The following is a 17,994-nucleotide window of genomic DNA, read 5'->3' as shown; positions in this document are numbered from 1 at the left end:
CATTCCGATAAGGCCAAAGGACTATTTCCCATCCAAGTATATTGTTATCTTAAATTTTCTCAGGTTAATTTTAAAAATTTGATTTATCTATAGGTAATTAAAATTAACAATTTTAAAGATAAAATAATTATTTTATCTATAATATTAAAAATAAATTAAAATTTAATCTCATTTTCTCCCCAAAATCTTTAAAACTTACCATTTTTCCTTAACCCAAATTTTAAAAAATCATATTTCCCCCTTAGGGTTTAGTTTCAATCTCCAGCTCCAAACCGACGTCATCATCGATGACAAAACTTTCTCAACGTATCACCATGTTTCGATGCTCTCTCTTCTCTCCTCCGAAATGCCAATCGACGCAGACTTATCTTGGAAAGACGAAGAGCTTTGTCAAGAGACGAAACTCTTCGTCTTCATCTTTTCAGGCCAGATCTGTGACGATCGATATTCCAGAGAAGCGGAGAGAGACCATTGGAGCATGATAATGTGTCATAGAAGCTTTGTCACAGGCGATGACGTCTGATTTAACATCAGAGATTGAAAATTAAACCTCGAGGAGAGAAGAATTATTATTTTTTAAAACTTGACCTCGAAGAAAAATGGTTAATTATTAAGAGTTAGAGAAAAAAAAAAGATAAAACTTTAAGAAGTCAAAGTTCCATTAATTTTAAACGCTCATAAGTACGTAAATAAGATTTTCAAAGTCAACAAAGAAAAATTTGAGATAAACTTTGGGTGGAAATAAGTCCTTTCACCTTCCGATAATTCCAAAAATCTGCAGAATGAATTCTCGTGGTTATAATTGGGACCAGTGGTAGATTACCGTCGAAATTTAAAAAGCTCAAGCCTTTCAACTTTGCTCTTCATGCTGCATTCTTAATCATCAACGCCAATTGCCATAGCCTCACCTCTGAAATCTTGGTTGTTTTGTTTGGGTTCTCTGTGCTCTTTTTTAGAGCTGCCAAAAACTAATATAAATTTATTAATTCGAAGAGTGAAATTATCATTTAATTAATATTATTTTAAAAAAAAATTATTTTATTTTTTTTAAACTATAAAAATTAACATCTTTTTCTAAGATTTACTTTCATTATCCGCGCTCCCACTCTAATAATCTCTCTCTATATATATCTCCCTCTAGCCGACCTCCAGACATCTTGAGGTCCTACACACTAAAATCCAAACCAAACTGGCTATTCTCTATTAACGGGAAGCAGGGTCATGGAAAACCAATTCCAAATTCTATTGAATACTTATTTCAGCGAGCATATTATCTGCGCACGTTATCAGCTAGCAAATGATATCCAGCACACAAATTAAAGCTCTGGTGAAGCGCCAACTTTAGCTTACTCTTTTCACTTTATTTTTTTCAAAGCAGCTTAGGAGATTCTTCTAGCTCCCCACATCCTGCGATTCTGTTGTCAACTTTTGCGTTTTTTAATTACCATTCAAAGAATATATACACTTTCTTCTAAGCCTATACCTTATGCTTTCTGCGGGCATTTATAATTGTTAAAGAAAATTGGCAAAGCTAGAGACGCCTGCCTTTAATGTGGGTAAAGCCAGGCAAACTACAAACCACTTACACAAACCTGTTAGGTAATTTTTTTTACTTTAATTTTGGGGTTGAACATTTGCTTAATCAACATAACTACATCTACATAATTGAGCAAGAACAGAGAGGAAGACACAGATGACATGAATTTAATTAAGAATGGTGTAATTAAGCTACATAATGTTTGTGGTAATTTTATGATGGATTGAATATAAGATCTTCATCTTTCTCCCTACCACTAATCCAATTTGGGTGTTGCTTGAAAATCCATCTCCAACCTTTGAAACTTTTCCTGCTCTTTTTTATCCCTCTTTTATTCACTGTGATTCTACATGACCCACCATGACACAGCACCGCATCCCCACCACCACAGGAGCCTCCACTTTGCTCATGTGACAAAAATTGATCACCGCCTCTCATGCTGCCTCTTGAAGATATTGTTTGTATTGATCTTGAAGATATTATTTGTATTGTTACCTTATATGATGTACTTTTGTTGTAAATTTCTAGAATTTAGGCTATAGTTACGCTTCTGTATTTTAGGCTAAGATTAGTTAGCTAATTGTCATAATTTTCTGCTAAAATTAGTGTGAATTCAGTCTATGTTTTTTTATATTTCAGTTCCTATTTTCTTCATGGTATCAGAGCATTGATCCTTTGAATCCTAAAATCTTCAATCATCATGAGTGAAGAAACTCCTTCAAATACATCCAGACTTTCAAGATCTAAATCGATGTCTGAACATGATCCAGCTTCCCCTTATTTTCTGAATTCATCTGATAATCCAGGCACAATTCTTGTTTTTTGTCTTCTCAAAGGTTAGAATTATCCAATATGGAGGCGTGCTATGATAAACGCTCTTCGAGCCAAAAGCAAGTTGTGTTTCATCGATGGCTCATTACCCAAACCAGATAAGAATGTCCAAGAGGATCAGGCTTGGGAAAATTGTAACTCAATGGTAATTTCGTGGATCTTCAATGCCTTGATTCTAGAATTACATGATAGTGTTGCATATGTAGATACAACTTGTGAGATGTGGAGAGATTTGCAGGAACACTTCTCACAAGGAAATGTTCCACGTATTCATGAGTTAAAGAGAGAGATTTGTCTTGCACAACAAAAGGATCTTATTGTGGCAGCATTCTACACCAAATTAAAAGGTCTTTGGGATGACTTAACAGTCTATTCTACTATTCCTTCATGTACTTATGATGTTGGAAAAGAAATTTTGGCAAAACGGGAAAAAGAAAAAGTTCATCAATTTCTCATGGGACTAAATGATCAATACGGAATCATTCGATCTCAAATATTAAACATGGAACATTTTCCTTCAATTAACAAGGTTTATGCCTTTGTAACCAAAGAAGAGAAGCAACAAGCAATTGCTTCAATTGGTTGTGATCAGCCAACATAGGCAGCAACCTTTATTGTTAAACAATCTAGTAATCTGATAGAGTTTACTAGAGAGCAGCCAAAAGGGAATCACCAAGGATGGGCCAATAAATTAAAATGTGCATACTGCAATAAACCTGGGCATACTAAAGAAAAGTGTTTTAAGCTGGTTGGATTTCCTCCAGGTTGGCAAAGCAAAAGGAAGTTTTCAAAAGGGAAGATAGAATATGTTTCATCCAATAATGCCATTTCAGGTCCAAGTCAGTCTATGGGTAAAGGGTTTATTCTCACTCCGGAACAATATGATCAACTCATGTCCTTATTGCCTTCTACTAGTTAGAATGTAGCAAATTTTGTTGGTAAGGTCACCCAATCTCATGATATTTCAGAATGGATCCTAGATAATGGTGCTTCTGAACATTTTATATGTAATGCACCCTCTCTGTTTAATGAGAAAATTGCTTCTAACTTTTTACCTGTTAGATTACCAAATGGGACAACTCTTCTTGTGCACTCTATTGGTCAAATTAGATTGTTAAATATGACTCTAAATCATGTTCTCTATGTCCCTTCTTTCAAATGCAATCTTCTTTCAATCAGTAGATTGACAAAAACTCTTCAATGTTCAGTTACATTTTTTCATCATTTTGTGTTTTGCAGGACCTCAGATCGAAGAAACTGATTGGAATGGGTGAGTTACGTGATGGCTTATACTACTTCCGTGGGCTTCAATTACCATTTGTTGTCGCTGCATCTCATTCTATCTCATCTACCTTATGGCATGAACGCTTAGGTCATCTTTCCTTTGATCGATTATCATTAATTCCTGAATTATCTAGTTTATCTTTCAAAAATTTAAACAAATGTTGCGATGTGTGTCATCGAGCTAAACAAACTCGAAATGGTTTTTCTTTAAGCAATAATAAATCTGATTTTCTATTCGATATGGTTCATTGTGATATTTGGGGACCTTATAAAACCCCATCTCTTTCTAGTGCTCATTATTTTCTTACTATCATGGATGATTGCACAAGATGCACTTTGCTTTATCTTCTCAAAAATAAGTCAGAGGCACAAAAACACTTTATTCAATTTCATGCTATGGTGAGTACTCAATTTAGTTGTGGTATTAAACAAGTTAGGAGTGATAATGATCTAGAATTTACCTCTAGTTCTATGTCAAATTTCTTTTCTCTTCATGGTATTTCTCATCAAACATCTTGTGTTGATACCCCACAACAAAATGGAATAGTAGAACGCAAGCATCGTCACTTATTAGAGGTTGCTCGTGCTCTTCGATTCCAATCAAATCTACTAATCAAATTTTGGGGTGAATGTGTTTTGACTGCAACTTATTTGATAAATTATACTCCTACACCTAAATTGAATGGCAAGAGTCCTTATGAGATGTTATTTTCAAAGCCTCTATCATATTCTCGTTTACATGTCTTTGGTTGTTTATGTTATGTGCATGATAAAAATCGATCAAAGGATAAATTTGCATCTCGTTCTAAGTCCTATATTTTTATTGGTTATCCTATAGGTCAAAAGGGACATAGAGTTTTTGACATGGAGTCACACAAAATTTTTACATCACGGGATATTATTTTTTATGAAAATCAATTCCCTTTTCATTCTCACAACCTTCCAAAAGAACGAAATGTTGTTGTACCTTTACTAATTCTTGATTCTTTTGAGACGTTAGATAATGTGTCTCCTTGTCAAAACTCTTCAATTCAAGATAATATTAATTCTAACCATAAGGTTATTGCTCCATCTCAAGACTCACCCACACAGATCTTTACTGAATAGCCAAGTCTCATGCAAAACTCTCTTCTTAATCCATCACGACCTCAAAGGACTCGTCGTTTTCCCTCTTATTTTGATAACTATGTATATCAGCTTCCTGGAGTCGATAAGCCACCATAACTTACATCCAATGTAGTTTCTTCAAGTACTTCTTACCCTATGTCATGTCATTTGTCTTATTCTTGCTTTATTTCATCTCATCAAGCTTTTCTTGCTAATATTTCCATTGTTCATGAGCCTAAATTTTTCTCCCAGGCTGTTAAGGACCCGAAATGGTGTGAGGCTATGAAACAAGAAATTTTTGCGCTAGAGAAAAATCATACTTGGAGCTTGGTGCCATTACCTTTAGGAAAGAAACCAACTGGTTCTCGTTGGGTATGCAAAATAAAATTTCAGGCAGATGGTTCTATTGAGCTTTACAAAGCGCATTTGGTAGCCCAAGGATATACACAAATTGAAGGTTTGAATTATACCGAAACCTTTGCACCTGTTGTAAAATTAACTACTGTTAGGTGTTTGTTAGTTGTTATCACTGCCAAAAATTGGGAATTACATTAATTAGATGTGAATAATGTCTTTTTACATGGTGATTTACATAAAGAGGTTTATATGTCTCTTCCCCCAGGTTATCTCTCACCAAGTGATACTCGTGTTTGTCGACTTCATAAATTTTTGTATGGTCTAAAGCAAGCTCCTCGACAATGGTTTGAAAATTTCTCTTTATCATTGTGAAAATTTGGTTGTGTACAATCTTACCATGATCATTCACTTTTTACTTTGACTCAAGGTACTTTCTTCCTTGCTCTCCTTGTTTATGTGGATGACATAGTCCTTGTTGGGAATGATATTTTGCAGATCCAAAGGCTCAAGAGTTATCTTAATACATGTTTCTCTATAAAGGATCTTGGTACTCTTAAGTATTTTCTTGGCTTAGAACTTGCTCGTTCTCCTCAAGGGATATCTCTTTGCCAACGCAAATACAGATATGATAACTTGAAAGAAACTAGGATGTCTAGTAGTAAACCAGTTGTTTTTCCCATCCCACAACATCATCATCTATTTTCAGATTGTGGTGAACCATTAAAGGACCCACAACAATACCAGCGTTTGATTGGGCGTCTCATTTATCTTACAATTACTCGACCTGATATCACTTATGTAGTATAACTTCTTAGTCAATTCATGCAAAAACCTTGTCATCCACATCTTGATGCTGCTTATCATGTTCTTCGTTATTTGAAGAGTTCTCCTGGCTAGGGTTTGTTTTTTCCTTCCCACAGTGATTTTCAGATCAAAGTTTATTATGATGCTGATTGGGTCAGTTGTCCCATGACACGACGATCTATTACCAGTTACTACATTTTTCTTGGTGTTACCCCTATCTCTTGGAAATCCAAGAAGCAATCCACAGTTTCTCGCTCTTCTGCCAAATCAGAATATCGATCTATGGCTTCTACCACTAGTGAGCTGATATGGTTACGAGGTTTACTTGTTATCTTACTTTGTCATAATCTCAACCCATGTTTTTGTACTGTGACAATCAATTGGCTTTACACATTGCTGCCAATCTTGTCTTCCATGAGCGCACTAAACACATTGAGATTGATTGTCATTTCATTCGTGAGCACTAGCAATCTGGCACCATTGCTACACAATATGTTTCAACTCAATTTCAACTGGCAGATATCTTAGCTAAAGCATTGGGACGAGATCGTTTTCATTTTCTTCTCCATAAGTTAGGCATTCGGGATCTTTATACTCCAACTTGAGGGGGGATCTTGAAGATATTGTTTGTATTGATCTTGAAGATATTATTTGTATTGTTACCTTATATGATATACTTTTGTTGTAAATTTATAGAATTTAGGCTATAGTTACGCTTCTATTTTTTAGGCTAAGATTAGTTAGCTGATTGTCATAATTTTCTGCTGTATTTTAGGCTAAGATTAGTTAGCTGGTTGTCATAATTTTCTACTAAATTATAGGCCTCTGTACTTGTATAAATTCTGTCTTTTGCAATAGAATCAGTGTGAATTCAGTCTATGTTTTTTTATATTTCAGTTCCTACTTTCTTCGCCAAAAGCTGAGTTTGAATCTGTTATTGGAAATGGGATTTATAAGTTTTATGTGTTTCTTGTGCAGTCACTATTGTATCTTCCCTTTGCAATTGCAAATGCACTTACCGCGAGACTAAATGATGGGTTTGTTGAAGTTTGGTTTACTTAGTGTATCTACTGATCATGTCACTGTAGTTACTCTTGACTGTTGGGATTCCTTTTCATTTATGGACACCTTTTGTTTAATGTTGCAGAGTTCCATTAGTTGATGAGTTCTGCGTTTTGCTTGGGTACTGTGTATTTACAGATAAATAGTGTTATTGTATTATTATGCAGGAGCATGTTGACAGTATCCTGTAAATCTGTGTTTCATACAGCAAATAGCATCTTCCCGAAATTTTCTAAATTTTTATTTGGTGTTTGGTAATAGATTCTTGGATCGGATCCACTGTTTTGGGTCCCTACACGCTGTTCTAGATTATATATTAAGTGTCAGTAGGTAATTTTGAGAACACCATTGATGTTTCCATATTCTGTAATTTGTTGGGACATCTGGCGATTTGAGAAGTATTTTCAAATTTCTTCGTATTTTATATCAAAGTTGAATTCTATAATGATTAAAAAGGAAAAAACTGTTAAACTTGGGCGGAGGAGATCATTCAAGTCATATTTAATTTTGCAAATTCAACATCATAATTCAGGAATTTCTATTATAATAAACACTAACAAAAATGGTCGCTGGGGAAGCTCTAAATTGATTATCTTTTTCATAACACTAGACTTTTTAAAAATGATTTTGAAAAAGCCAATTGAATTATGGGGGCAATGACTGTTTGTCCAAGGAAGTAAATACAATTTTTTTTATTGAACTGGATTCTAATTTCACATCGCTACAGAACTTGTTTTATACACATAACGGCGGGACAAACTGTAACTTAGTATAACAAAAGAATAGCCCAAATGCTCATTCCCATTTGCATCTGATCTTATTAATATGCTTGAAATCATAAGTCAACACCAACCTTCCATCCATTCTTTTCAATGCGTACCTCTCAACCAACACATAACAGCCAAATTTCCTCCACTCACCAACTCCTCCAAACTTCTCTACTCTGTTCACACCAATTTGCCTCCCATTTCCTTCAACCCACCCAAATCTTTCTTGCTCCCACTTCATTCTCTCTGTGATTAGTGTACTCAACCCCACACCCAGTTCTTCTTCGTTATTGCTCAAACCCCTGAACCACATCATCCCATCTACCACGTTATTCTCATCAGGCATACATTCAACTCCACCGAAGAACACCACTACCGTTTGGACAGCTGCATCTACAACTGCAACATTATCCTTGTTATGGTCATTTTCACATGCAAATATTTGTTCCCATCTTTGCTCAAGTGTCACCTTGTAATACATTGAACTGCTTATTTGTTGTTTTGGTGTTCCCTCTTTGATGAACATGAAAGGACAGTACCATCTCCCCACAACCACGGGGTTAGAAGTCTTTTGTGATAATGGGAAAGTGAAATCTGGAAAGGAAGTGCGGAGGTTAGTATCAAGGCCTAGCGCTTCAGTAAGGTAAAAATTAGAGGGAGTTTCTGTCACCACTGTCCATCCCTTTCTGCTCAAGAACTCTGGTGGATACCCATCTGGAGCCACTGATTTGGCATAAAAGCCTCCCCAGTCTCCGTGACAAATCTCAAATTGCTGATAAATGTTATCGTGATAGAAAGGTTCTGGCTTTCTGTCGCGAACGAAGTTGCAGAAACAGCAGGTTGTCAAATCCTCCTCGTTTGCGTTTCTGAATGCTTCCCTGAAACCCAATTGGAATATGCATTCATTGATTAGTCTTGGAAATAAACTAAGGGCCATACTTCAGGTAACCATTTTTTGAATACATGAACGAGAATATATTTATATATATTATTATATAATTAAGTGATATTTAACCCAAAATTTGAAATCATTCAATCACATTATTAGACATATTTTTAATGATAAACTAAACCTGGCTTTCTTTTGAAACACAATTTATGGAGGCCATGAGATAGAAAAGTACAGCTTATGTTATTATACTTACCCTTTATGGCTGCCCCGTGGTTGAATAGCGTAGTAGCGATTGGAAGATAGAGGGAGATTAAGAACAGGAATGAAGACGACGCGTTGGTAATCGGCGCCGTCTGAGGTTGGATAGCAAGTTTTGAGGTTCTTGTTTTGGGGGAAAGGAAGCTCCTTGAGTTCACCGCTTTTGCAGAGGCCAAAACAACAAGTAGGCTCGGCTTCTTCATCTAGGATGACCAAAATACCTGAATTTGGACCTTCCGGAGGAGGCAGTGAAAGAGCTGATGGATCCTTTTTGTACATGGAAAGAGGTCTTGTTACGTACATCTTTTCTTTTCTGAAAATTTCTTTGATCTATCCGCTTTGTAGATTGAAATTCTGGTTTTGTGTTTTGAATCCTAGTATTTATAGTAAAAACACGATGGCTAATTTCAATGGCGTAGGCAACTCAGACGAGTAACGTGATGGTAGTCAAGATGTTGATTATTATTAATTTAAAGATTTACGTAATCAAAAGTTGATTTATTACATGGTCAATCATGGAGTCTGGATTGACTCGTCTCCGTGATTGCTGAGTCGTACCCATGTTCTTCTGTTCAGCATTAATTCAAACATGGCAACTATTCTTGAAAGCGTGACGTCATTGGTATTAAGTTATATCCTAAGTTAACATGAAACTCCGGTCTCTCAATTTTTCAGTATCTGTCTGCATTCCGATAAGGCCAAAGGGCTATTTCCCATTCAAGTATGCTGTTGTCTCAAATTTTTTTTTATTAATTTTAAAAATTTGATTTATTTATCTATAGATAATTAAAATTAACAGTTTTAAAGATAAAATTATTATTTTATCTATAATATTAAAAATAAATTAAAATTTAATCTTGTTTTCTTCTGAAAATCTTAAAAATTAACCATTTTTCCTTAAATCAAGTTTTAAAAAATCACATTCCCTCCTTAGAGTTTAGTTTTCAATCTCCGGTTTCAAATCCGACGTCATTGTCGATGACAAAACTTTCTCAACGTATCACTATACTCCGACGGGTCTGTTTCTTCTTCTGAAATGTCAATCGACGTAAATTTATCTTGGAAAGACGAAGAGCTTTGTCAAGAGACGAAGCTCTTCGTCTTCATCTTTTCAGGTCAGATCTGTGATGATCGATATTTCAGAGAAGGGGAGAGAGACCACTGGAGCATAATGATGTGTCATAGAAGCTTTGTCACAGACGATGACGTCGGATTTGACATCAGAGATTGAAAACTAAACCCCAAAAAGAGAAGAATTATTATTTTTTTAACTTGACCTCAAAGAAAAATTGTTAATTATTAAGAGTTAGAGGGAAAAAAAAAGCTAAAACTTTAAAAAGTCAAGGTTCCATTAATTTTATTTACCCATAAGTACGTAAATAAAATTTTTAAAGTTAAAAAAAAAGAAATTTGAGATGTCTTTCGGTGGAAAAAAGTCCTTTCACCTTCCGATAATTCCAAAAATCTGCAGAATGAATTCTCGTGGTTATAATTGGGACCAGTGGTAGATTACCGTCGAAATTTAAAAAGCTCAAGCCTTTCAACTTTGCTCTTCATGCTGCATTCTTAATCATCAACGCCAATTGCCGTAGCCTCCCCTCTGAAATCTTGGTTGTTTTGTTTGGGTTCTCTGTGTTCTTTGTTAGAGCTGCCAAAAACTAATACAAATCTATTAATTTGAAGAGTGAAATTATCGTCTAATCAATAATATATTTAAAAATAAATAAAATTTTCTTTTCTTTTCTTTTAAACTATAAAAATTAACATCTTTTTTTTAGATTTACTTTTCATTATCCGAGCTCCCCCTCCAATAATCTCTCCCTATATATCTCCCTCTAGCCGACCTCCAGACATCTGAGGTCTTACACACTAAAATCCAAACCAAACTGGCTATTCTCTATTAATGGGAAGCAGAATCATGAAAAACCAATTCCAAATTCTATTGAATACTTATTTCAGCGAGCATATTATCTGCGCACGCTATCAGCTAGAAAATGATATCCAGCACACAAATTAAAGCTCTGGTGAAGCGCCAACTTTAGCTTACTCTTTTCACTTTTTTTTCCAAAGCAGCTTAAGAGATTCTTTTCAGTTTCATGTAAAGTATATTTCTTGTTCATGGTCCAAGGGAAAGTACTTTTTTAATGTAACATAGCTTTTATATATTGTGATCTGTGCCTGATGATTCTCTTTTGCTTGACCTAGTGGCCCTCTATCTCCACTTTGCCACATCTGTTATTCATGAAATCACAACAGCTTTGGGAATATATTGCTTCAGGTAAGAATTTTACGGTAACCATATTTTGATGATCTAGTTATTGGAATTTATATTGGTTAAATTTTTCAAACCTAGGAAATCATTGTATTTGCTCATTGTTCAGTATCTTGATAAGCATTATTAAGGTCTAGATTAGAAGATTGTTTCCTTGCCTTGTATTGGACCATTATTTGAAAAGTTTTTTCCTTGTTAAATGACAGGATAACCAGGAAAGAAGCTTGAAAGTTTCTTGATGCTTATATTTGGGTATGCTCTTCCCCTGTTCATGTCCTATGTCTTTTCATATTGCTGTTACATTTATACTCAGTTTAGAGTTATATCTGTTACCGATCTGCGTTTGATTTTTTTTTCAGCCGGCAAGATAAGAGCAATGCAACACAACCTGAATTTGGCATATCATTTTTTATTTGGTGTTTGGTAATAGATTCTTGGACCGGATCCATTGTTTTGGGTCTCTACACGCTGTTCTAGATTAGATATTAAGTGTCAGTAGGTAATTTTGAGAACACCATTGATGTTTCCATATTCTGTAATTTGTTGGGACATCTGGCAATTTGAGAAGTATTTTCAAATTTCTTCGTATTTTATATCAAAGTTGAATTCTATAATGATTAAAAAGGAAAAAAACTGTTAAACTTGGGCGGAGGAGAACATTCAAGTCATATTTAATTTTGCAAATTCAACATCATAATTCAGGAATTTCTATTATAATAAACACTAACAAAAATGGTCGCTGGGGAAGCTCTAAATTGGTTATATTTTTCATAACACTAGACTTTTTTAAAATGATTTTGAAAAAGCCAATTGAATTATGGGGGCAATGACTGTTTGTCCAAGGAAGTAAACAAAATTTTTTTTATTGAACTGGATTCTAATTTCACATCCCTACAGAACTTGTTTTATACACATAACGGCAGGACAAACTGCAACTTGGTATAACAAAAGATTAGCCCAAATGCTCATTCCCATTTGCATCTGATCTTATTAATATGCTTGAAATCATAAGTCAACACCAACCTTCCATCCATTCTTTTCAATGCATACCTCTCAACCAACACATAACAGCCAAATTTCCTCCACTCACCAACTCCTCCAAACTTCTCTACTCTGTTCACACCAATTTGCCTCCCATTTCCTCCAACCCACCCAAATCTTTCTTGCTCCCACTTCATTCTCTCTGTGATTAGCGTACTCAACCCCACACCCAGTTCTCCTTCGTTATTGCTCAAACCCCTAAACCACATCATCCCATCTGCCACGTTATTCTCATCAGGCATACATTCAACTCCACCGAAGAACACCACTACCGTTTGGACAGTTGCATCTACAACTGCAACATTATCCTCGTTATGATCATTTTCACATGCAAATATCTGTTCCCATCTTTGCTCAAGTGTCATCTTGTAATACATTGAACTGCTTATTTGTTGTTTTGGTGTTCCCTCTTTGATGAACATGAAAGGACAGTACCATCTCCCCACAACCACGGGGTTAGAAGTCTTTTGTGATAACGGGAAAGTGAAATCTGGAAAGGAAGTGCGGAGGTTAGTATCGAGGCCCAGTGCTTCAGTAAGGTAAAAATTAGAGGGAGTTTCTGTCACCACTGTCCATCCCTTTCTGCTCAAGAACTCTGGTGGATACCCATCTGGAGACACTGATTTGGCATAAAAGCCTCCCCAGTCTCGGTAACAAATCTCAAATTGCTGATAAATGTTATCGTGATGAAAAGGTTCTGGCTTTCTGTCGGTAACGAAGTTGCAGAAACAGCAGGTTGTCAAATCCTCCTCGTTTGCGTTTGTGAATGCTTCCCTGAAACCCAATTGGAATATGCATTCATTAATTAGCCTTGGAAATAAACTAAGAGCTATTCTACAGGTAACCAATTTTAATACATGAGTAAAAATATATTTATATATATCGTTATATGATTGGGTGATATTTAATCCTCAATTTCAATTCATTCAATCATATTATTGGACATAGTTTTAATGATAAACTAAACCTGGCTTTCTTTTGAAACACAATTCATGGAGGCTATGAGATAGAAAAGTACAGCTTATGTTATTATACTTACCCTTTATGGCTGCCCCGTGGTTGAATAGCGTAGTAGCGATTGGAAGATAGAGGGAGATTAAGAACAGGAATGAAGACAACACGGTGGTAATGGACATGGGTGTGGCTGCCGTTTCCGGTGCCCGAGGTAGTTGAATAGCGAGTTTTGAGGTTCTTGTTTTGAGGGAAAGGAAGCTCCTTGAGTTCATCGCTTTTGCAGAGGCCAAAACAACAAGTAGGCTCGGCTTCTTCATCTAGGATGACCAAAATACCTGAATTTGGACCTTCTGGAGGAGGCAATGAAAGAGCTGATGGATCCTTTTTGTACATGGAAAGAGGTCTTGTTACGTACATCTTTTCTTTTCTGAAAATTTCTTTGATCTATCTGCTTTGTAGATTGAAATTCTGGTTTTGTGTTTTGAATCCTAGTATTTCTAGTAAAAAACACGATGGCTAATTTCAGTGGCGTAGACAACTCAGACAAGTAATGTGATGGTAGTCAAGATGTTGATTGTTATTAATTTAGAGAATTACGTAATCAAAAGTTGATTTATTCCATGGTCAATCATGGCGTCTGGATTGAAGTCGTCCACACGATTGCTGAGTCGTATTAGCTACACGTTTCAACCCATGTTCTTCCGTTCACCATTAATTCAAACATGGGAACTATCCTTGAAAGCGTGACGTCATTGATATTAAGTTATATCCTAAGTCAACATGAAACTCCGGTCTCTCAATCTTTCAGTTTCTGTCTGCATTACGGTAAGGCCAAAGGTCTATTTCCCCTCCAAAGTATATTGTTATTTTAAGTATTCCCTCATTAATTTTAAAAGTTTTATTTATCTATCTATAAATAATTAAAATTAATAATTTTAAAAATAAAATAATTATTTTATTTATAATATTAAAAATAAATTAAAATTTAATCTCGTTTCTCATAAAAATCCTAAAAACTAATCATTTTTCCCTAAGTCAAGTTTTAAAAAATCACATTTTTCCCTTAGGGTTTAGTTTTCAATCTTCAACTTCAAATCCAATGTCATCATCAACGACAAAGCTTTCCCAACGCATCACCATTCTCCGACGGTCTCTTTTCCCTCCTCTGAAATGCTAATCGACGTAGATTTATTTTAGAAAGATGAAAAGCTTTGTCAAGAGACGAAGCTCTTCGTCTTTGTCTTTTCAAGTCAGATCTGCTATGGTCGACATTTCAGAGGAGGGGAGAGAGACCATTGAAGCATGATGATGTGTCATAGAAGCTTGGTCGTCAACGATGACATCAGAGATTGAAAACTAAACCCCAAGGGAAGAAGGAAATGTTATTTTTTAAAACTTAGCATTGAGAGAAAATTGTTAGTTTTTAGGGGTTAGAGGAAAAAATAAAATAAAATTTTGAGAAGTTAAGATTTCATTAATTTTAATCGTCCATAAATGGGTAAATAAGATTTTCAAAATTAACAAAGAAAAAATTTGAGATGATAACATACTTTGGGTGAAAATAAGTCCTTTCGCCTTCCGATAATTCCAAAAATCTGCAGAATGAATTCCTGTGGTTATAATTGGGACCAGTGGTAGATTACCGTCGAAATTTAAAAAGCTCAAGCCTTTCAACTTTGCTCTTCATCTGCATTCCTAATCATCAACACCAATTGTCGTAGCCTTACCTCTGAAATCTTGGTTGTTTTGTTTGGGTTCTCTGTGTTCTTTGTTAGACCTGCCCAAAACTAATACAAATCCATTAATTTGAAAAGTGAAATTATCAAATAATTAATAATATTTTAAAAAAACCTAAAATTTTATTTCATTTTATTTCTGAAATGTAAAAATTAATATTTTTTTCTAAGATTTACTTTTCATTAGCCGAGCTCTCCCTCCAACAATCTCTCTCTATATATCTTCCTCTAGCCGGCCTCCAGACATTTGAGGTCTTACACACTAAAATCCAAACCAAACTGGCTATTCTCTATTAATGGGAAGCAGAATCATGAAAGACCAATTCCAAATTCTATTGAATACTTATTTCAGCGAGCATATCATCTGCGCAAGTTATCAGCTAGAAAATGATATCCAGCACACGAATTAAAGCTCTGGTGAAGCGCCAACTTTAGCTTACTCTTTTCACTTTATTTTTTCCAAAGCAGCTTAAGAGATTCTTCTAGCTCCGCACATCCTGCGATTCTGTTGTCAACTTTTACGTTTTTTAATTACCATTCAAAGAATATATACACTTTCTTCTAAGCCTATACCTTATGCTTTCCGCGGGCATTTATAATTGTTAAAGAAAATTGGCAGAGCTAGAGGCGCCTGCCTTTAATGTGGGTAAAGCCAGGCAAAGTACAAACCACATACACAAACCTGTTAGGTAATTTTTTTACTTTAATTTTGGGGTTGAACATTTGCTTAATCAACATAACTACATCTACATAATTGAGCAAGAACAGAGAGAAAGACACAGATGACATGAATTTAATTAAGATTGGTGTAATTAAGCTAAATAATGTTTGTGGTAATTTTATGATGGATTGACCATAAGATCTTCATCTTTCTTCCTACCACTAATCCAATTTGGGTGTTGCTTGAAAATCCATCTCCAACCTTTGAAACTTTTCCTGCTCTTTTTTATCCCTCTTTCATTCACTGTGATTCTACATGACCCACCATGACACAGCACCGCATCCCCACCACCACAGGGGCCTCCACTTTGCTCATGTGACAAAAATTGATCACCGCCTCTCATGCTGCCAAAAGCTGAGTTTGAATCTGACAGAATTCCCATTTTCACAGCAGGGAATTGGTGATGATCTCCTTTAGATTCTGATGGAAAATCAAATTTCAGATCAATGAAACCTGAATCTTCCCCACCAGTAAAGTAACTCTCTTTAAGTGAAAACACACGCCTATTAGCACCATTAACACCACCACTATCAACCTCCATTAGACTACCCTTTCTCATACCCTTAAAATCACTGCAAAATTGATCTGATTCTACTGCTGAACTATCTCTCCTTGAACTATCTCTCCTTGAACTATCAAACCCACTTTTTCTTGGCTCAGCTTCACTGAACCCACTTCTTCTCTCTGGATCAAAGAGTAGACCTGCGTTGACCCCAGAACTCCTAGCAGCTGAAATTGAACTCCTAGCTCCAGAATAACTCATCAAGTCACCACCGTCTTCTGACCCATAAAGCCCACCGCCCCTGAAGCTACAGAGAGACCTGGACCTTGACACAGTACCCATATAATCAACAACCCATAAATCACTTTTCTCATCACATCCACCGACACTTTTTACGCAATCTTTGTCCCTTTTCTTCCTAAACAGCCTTCCGATTCTCCACAAGCCATTCTTTTTCTTGATCTCAACACAGCTACTGTTACTTCTCTTGAGCAAGATAACTTCTTCAGGTTTCTCTCCCGTACTGTTTCCGGGCTTAGAGTTTTGATTCAATGAAACTTCATTTTGCTTGTCGTTTTCAATGAGAAATGAGACCCGGCCAACACTGCCTACCTCAACATTACAAGAATTGCGGTTGGAGGAGATCTCAGAGCAAGAGCATGAAGAGAGACGTTGCTCTCCACAATCTGAGCACACCAAATTCACTAAACGATCTTTAAGACAATAAGCACATATACCAACAGAAGACACCTGCGGATGTTTCTTGCAAGGAATATCCGATGAACAACTATAATCTGAAAAGAACTCATTGTTGTACACTTCCACAGCTTTTCCTCTGTCTTTCATGGCTACCTAGCTTCCCTTCTTTCGTTAATTGATTCAAATTAAAGCAATATAAAAAAGAAAGATAAAGAATGTCGGTTCAAAGAGTGAAGATGAATCAAAAGAGAAGTTGAGTGAGAGAGGTGGAGAGATAAAGCAAAGATTTTGAAATAAGGAAGTATCACCATGCCATAACATTTTTAGAGACTAGATAGACTGGCATAGAGAAGCGTCAACTTTACGTTTTCTTTCCTAAAAAGAAAAAATGAACAGTGGGGGAAGAAGAAAAAGCAGTGATATAGAAAGCACTAGCTGCTGTTGCTGAAGGTATAATTGTGTAGGGAAGTGAATGCAACATCAAATTGAGTAAAGCAGTGAACTTCAAAACAAAACAAAAAAAAAAGAAACCCCTCTCTCTCGATCCATCAAATCTAGGGAATGTAGCAAATACTGATGCATGCACTTGCCAGTACTAAAGCTACAATATTTATGTCTTCAAATAATCTGGTTTATATCCCATCAGTCTGTCACTGGTTTTTGTCACTCTTTTTGCAAGATTTTCTTCTCTTTCTGTCCTTGGTCTTGACTTTTCTCCGCAAAATCACTTCAATTCTCTTGTGTCTCCTAGTGGGTTTAGATATATATCATTCTCTAAACAACAGGTAGTTTAGATCGAAATTTATACCATCCATTCATCACATCATAGCATACCATACCAAACTTCTTCTACAGAATTATTGGTCACCTTTTTCTTCCCTAATCTTCCTCTTCACAAAAGTTCCTTAACAAATTTTGTAACATTCCACTATATCACTTCATTATACATATGTTTACTTATTAGTTATTATGGTATGAAAGAATTTTTTTTGATTGTTGGAAAGAATATTTCTGATAATTTTGGTGTTTAATGTATTAATGTTCCCTTCAAACAATTTTTCTTTTAAGGAAAAAAATTGTTTGAACTAGATTACCTTTTTAAATAAAATGGATTAGTCTAAATTAGGGCTGGACTCGAGCCGAGCCAGCTCAAGCTCGAGCTCGACTCGG

The 17,994-nt window shown here is 35.6% G+C and overlaps 3 protein-coding genes and 1 long non-coding RNA gene across 5 annotated transcripts; 1 reads left to right on the top strand and 3 right to left on the bottom strand.

Moving 5' to 3' along the window:
* Nucleotides 1-1,739: 1,739 nt before the first annotated feature.
* On the bottom strand, nucleotides 1,740-17,409 carry LOC123214111. 2 transcript variants are annotated; one of them, XM_044633843.1, is made up of 3 exons: nucleotides 15,990-17,409; nucleotides 6,834-6,851; nucleotides 1,740-1,980 (listed from the first exon to the last, which is right to left on the bottom strand). In XM_044633843.1, exons 1-3 carry the CDS (start codon nucleotides 16,969-16,971, stop codon nucleotides 1,751-1,753), a joined length of 1,230 nt encoding a protein of 409 aa, XP_044489778.1. In that variant the 5' UTR covers nucleotides 16,972-17,409; the 3' UTR covers nucleotides 1,740-1,750. The 2 variants fall into 2 exon arrangements, with proteins under 2 accessions (XP_044489778.1, XP_044489776.1); XM_044633841.1 differs by lacking the exons at nucleotides 1,740-1,980; nucleotides 6,834-6,851 and having other exon boundaries at nucleotides 15,576-17,395.
* LOC123214115 lies at nucleotides 7,646-9,267 on the bottom strand. The gene is made up of 2 exons (XM_044633849.1): nucleotides 8,895-9,267; nucleotides 7,646-8,627 (listed from the first exon to the last, which is right to left on the bottom strand). The coding sequence occupies exons 1-2, from the start codon at nucleotides 9,200-9,202 to the stop codon at nucleotides 7,778-7,780; spliced, it is 1,158 nt and encodes a 385-aa protein (XP_044489784.1). The 5' UTR covers nucleotides 9,203-9,267; the 3' UTR covers nucleotides 7,646-7,777.
* On the top strand, nucleotides 10,692-11,749 carry LOC123214116. Its single transcript, XR_006501814.1, has 4 exons — nucleotides 10,692-10,923; nucleotides 11,105-11,177; nucleotides 11,378-11,423; nucleotides 11,531-11,749. It is a non-coding gene; the product is annotated as an uncharacterized LOC123214116 (long non-coding RNA).
* Nucleotides 12,019-13,642, bottom strand: LOC123214112. Its single transcript, XM_044633844.1, has 2 exons — nucleotides 13,252-13,642; nucleotides 12,019-12,986 (listed from the first exon to the last, which is right to left on the bottom strand). Exons 1-2 carry the CDS (start codon nucleotides 13,581-13,583, stop codon nucleotides 12,137-12,139), a joined length of 1,182 nt encoding a protein of 393 aa, XP_044489779.1. The 5' UTR covers nucleotides 13,584-13,642; the 3' UTR covers nucleotides 12,019-12,136.
* Nucleotides 17,410-17,994: the final 585 nt, after the last annotated feature.

The sequence above is a fragment of the Mangifera indica genome, chromosome 4 (genome assembly GCF_011075055.1).
Source record: "Mangifera indica cultivar Alphonso chromosome 4, CATAS_Mindica_2.1, whole genome shotgun sequence".
Lineage (NCBI taxonomy): Eukaryota > Viridiplantae > Streptophyta > Magnoliopsida > Sapindales > Anacardiaceae > Mangifera > Mangifera indica.
This window is presented reverse-complemented; position numbering and strand designations above follow the sequence as displayed.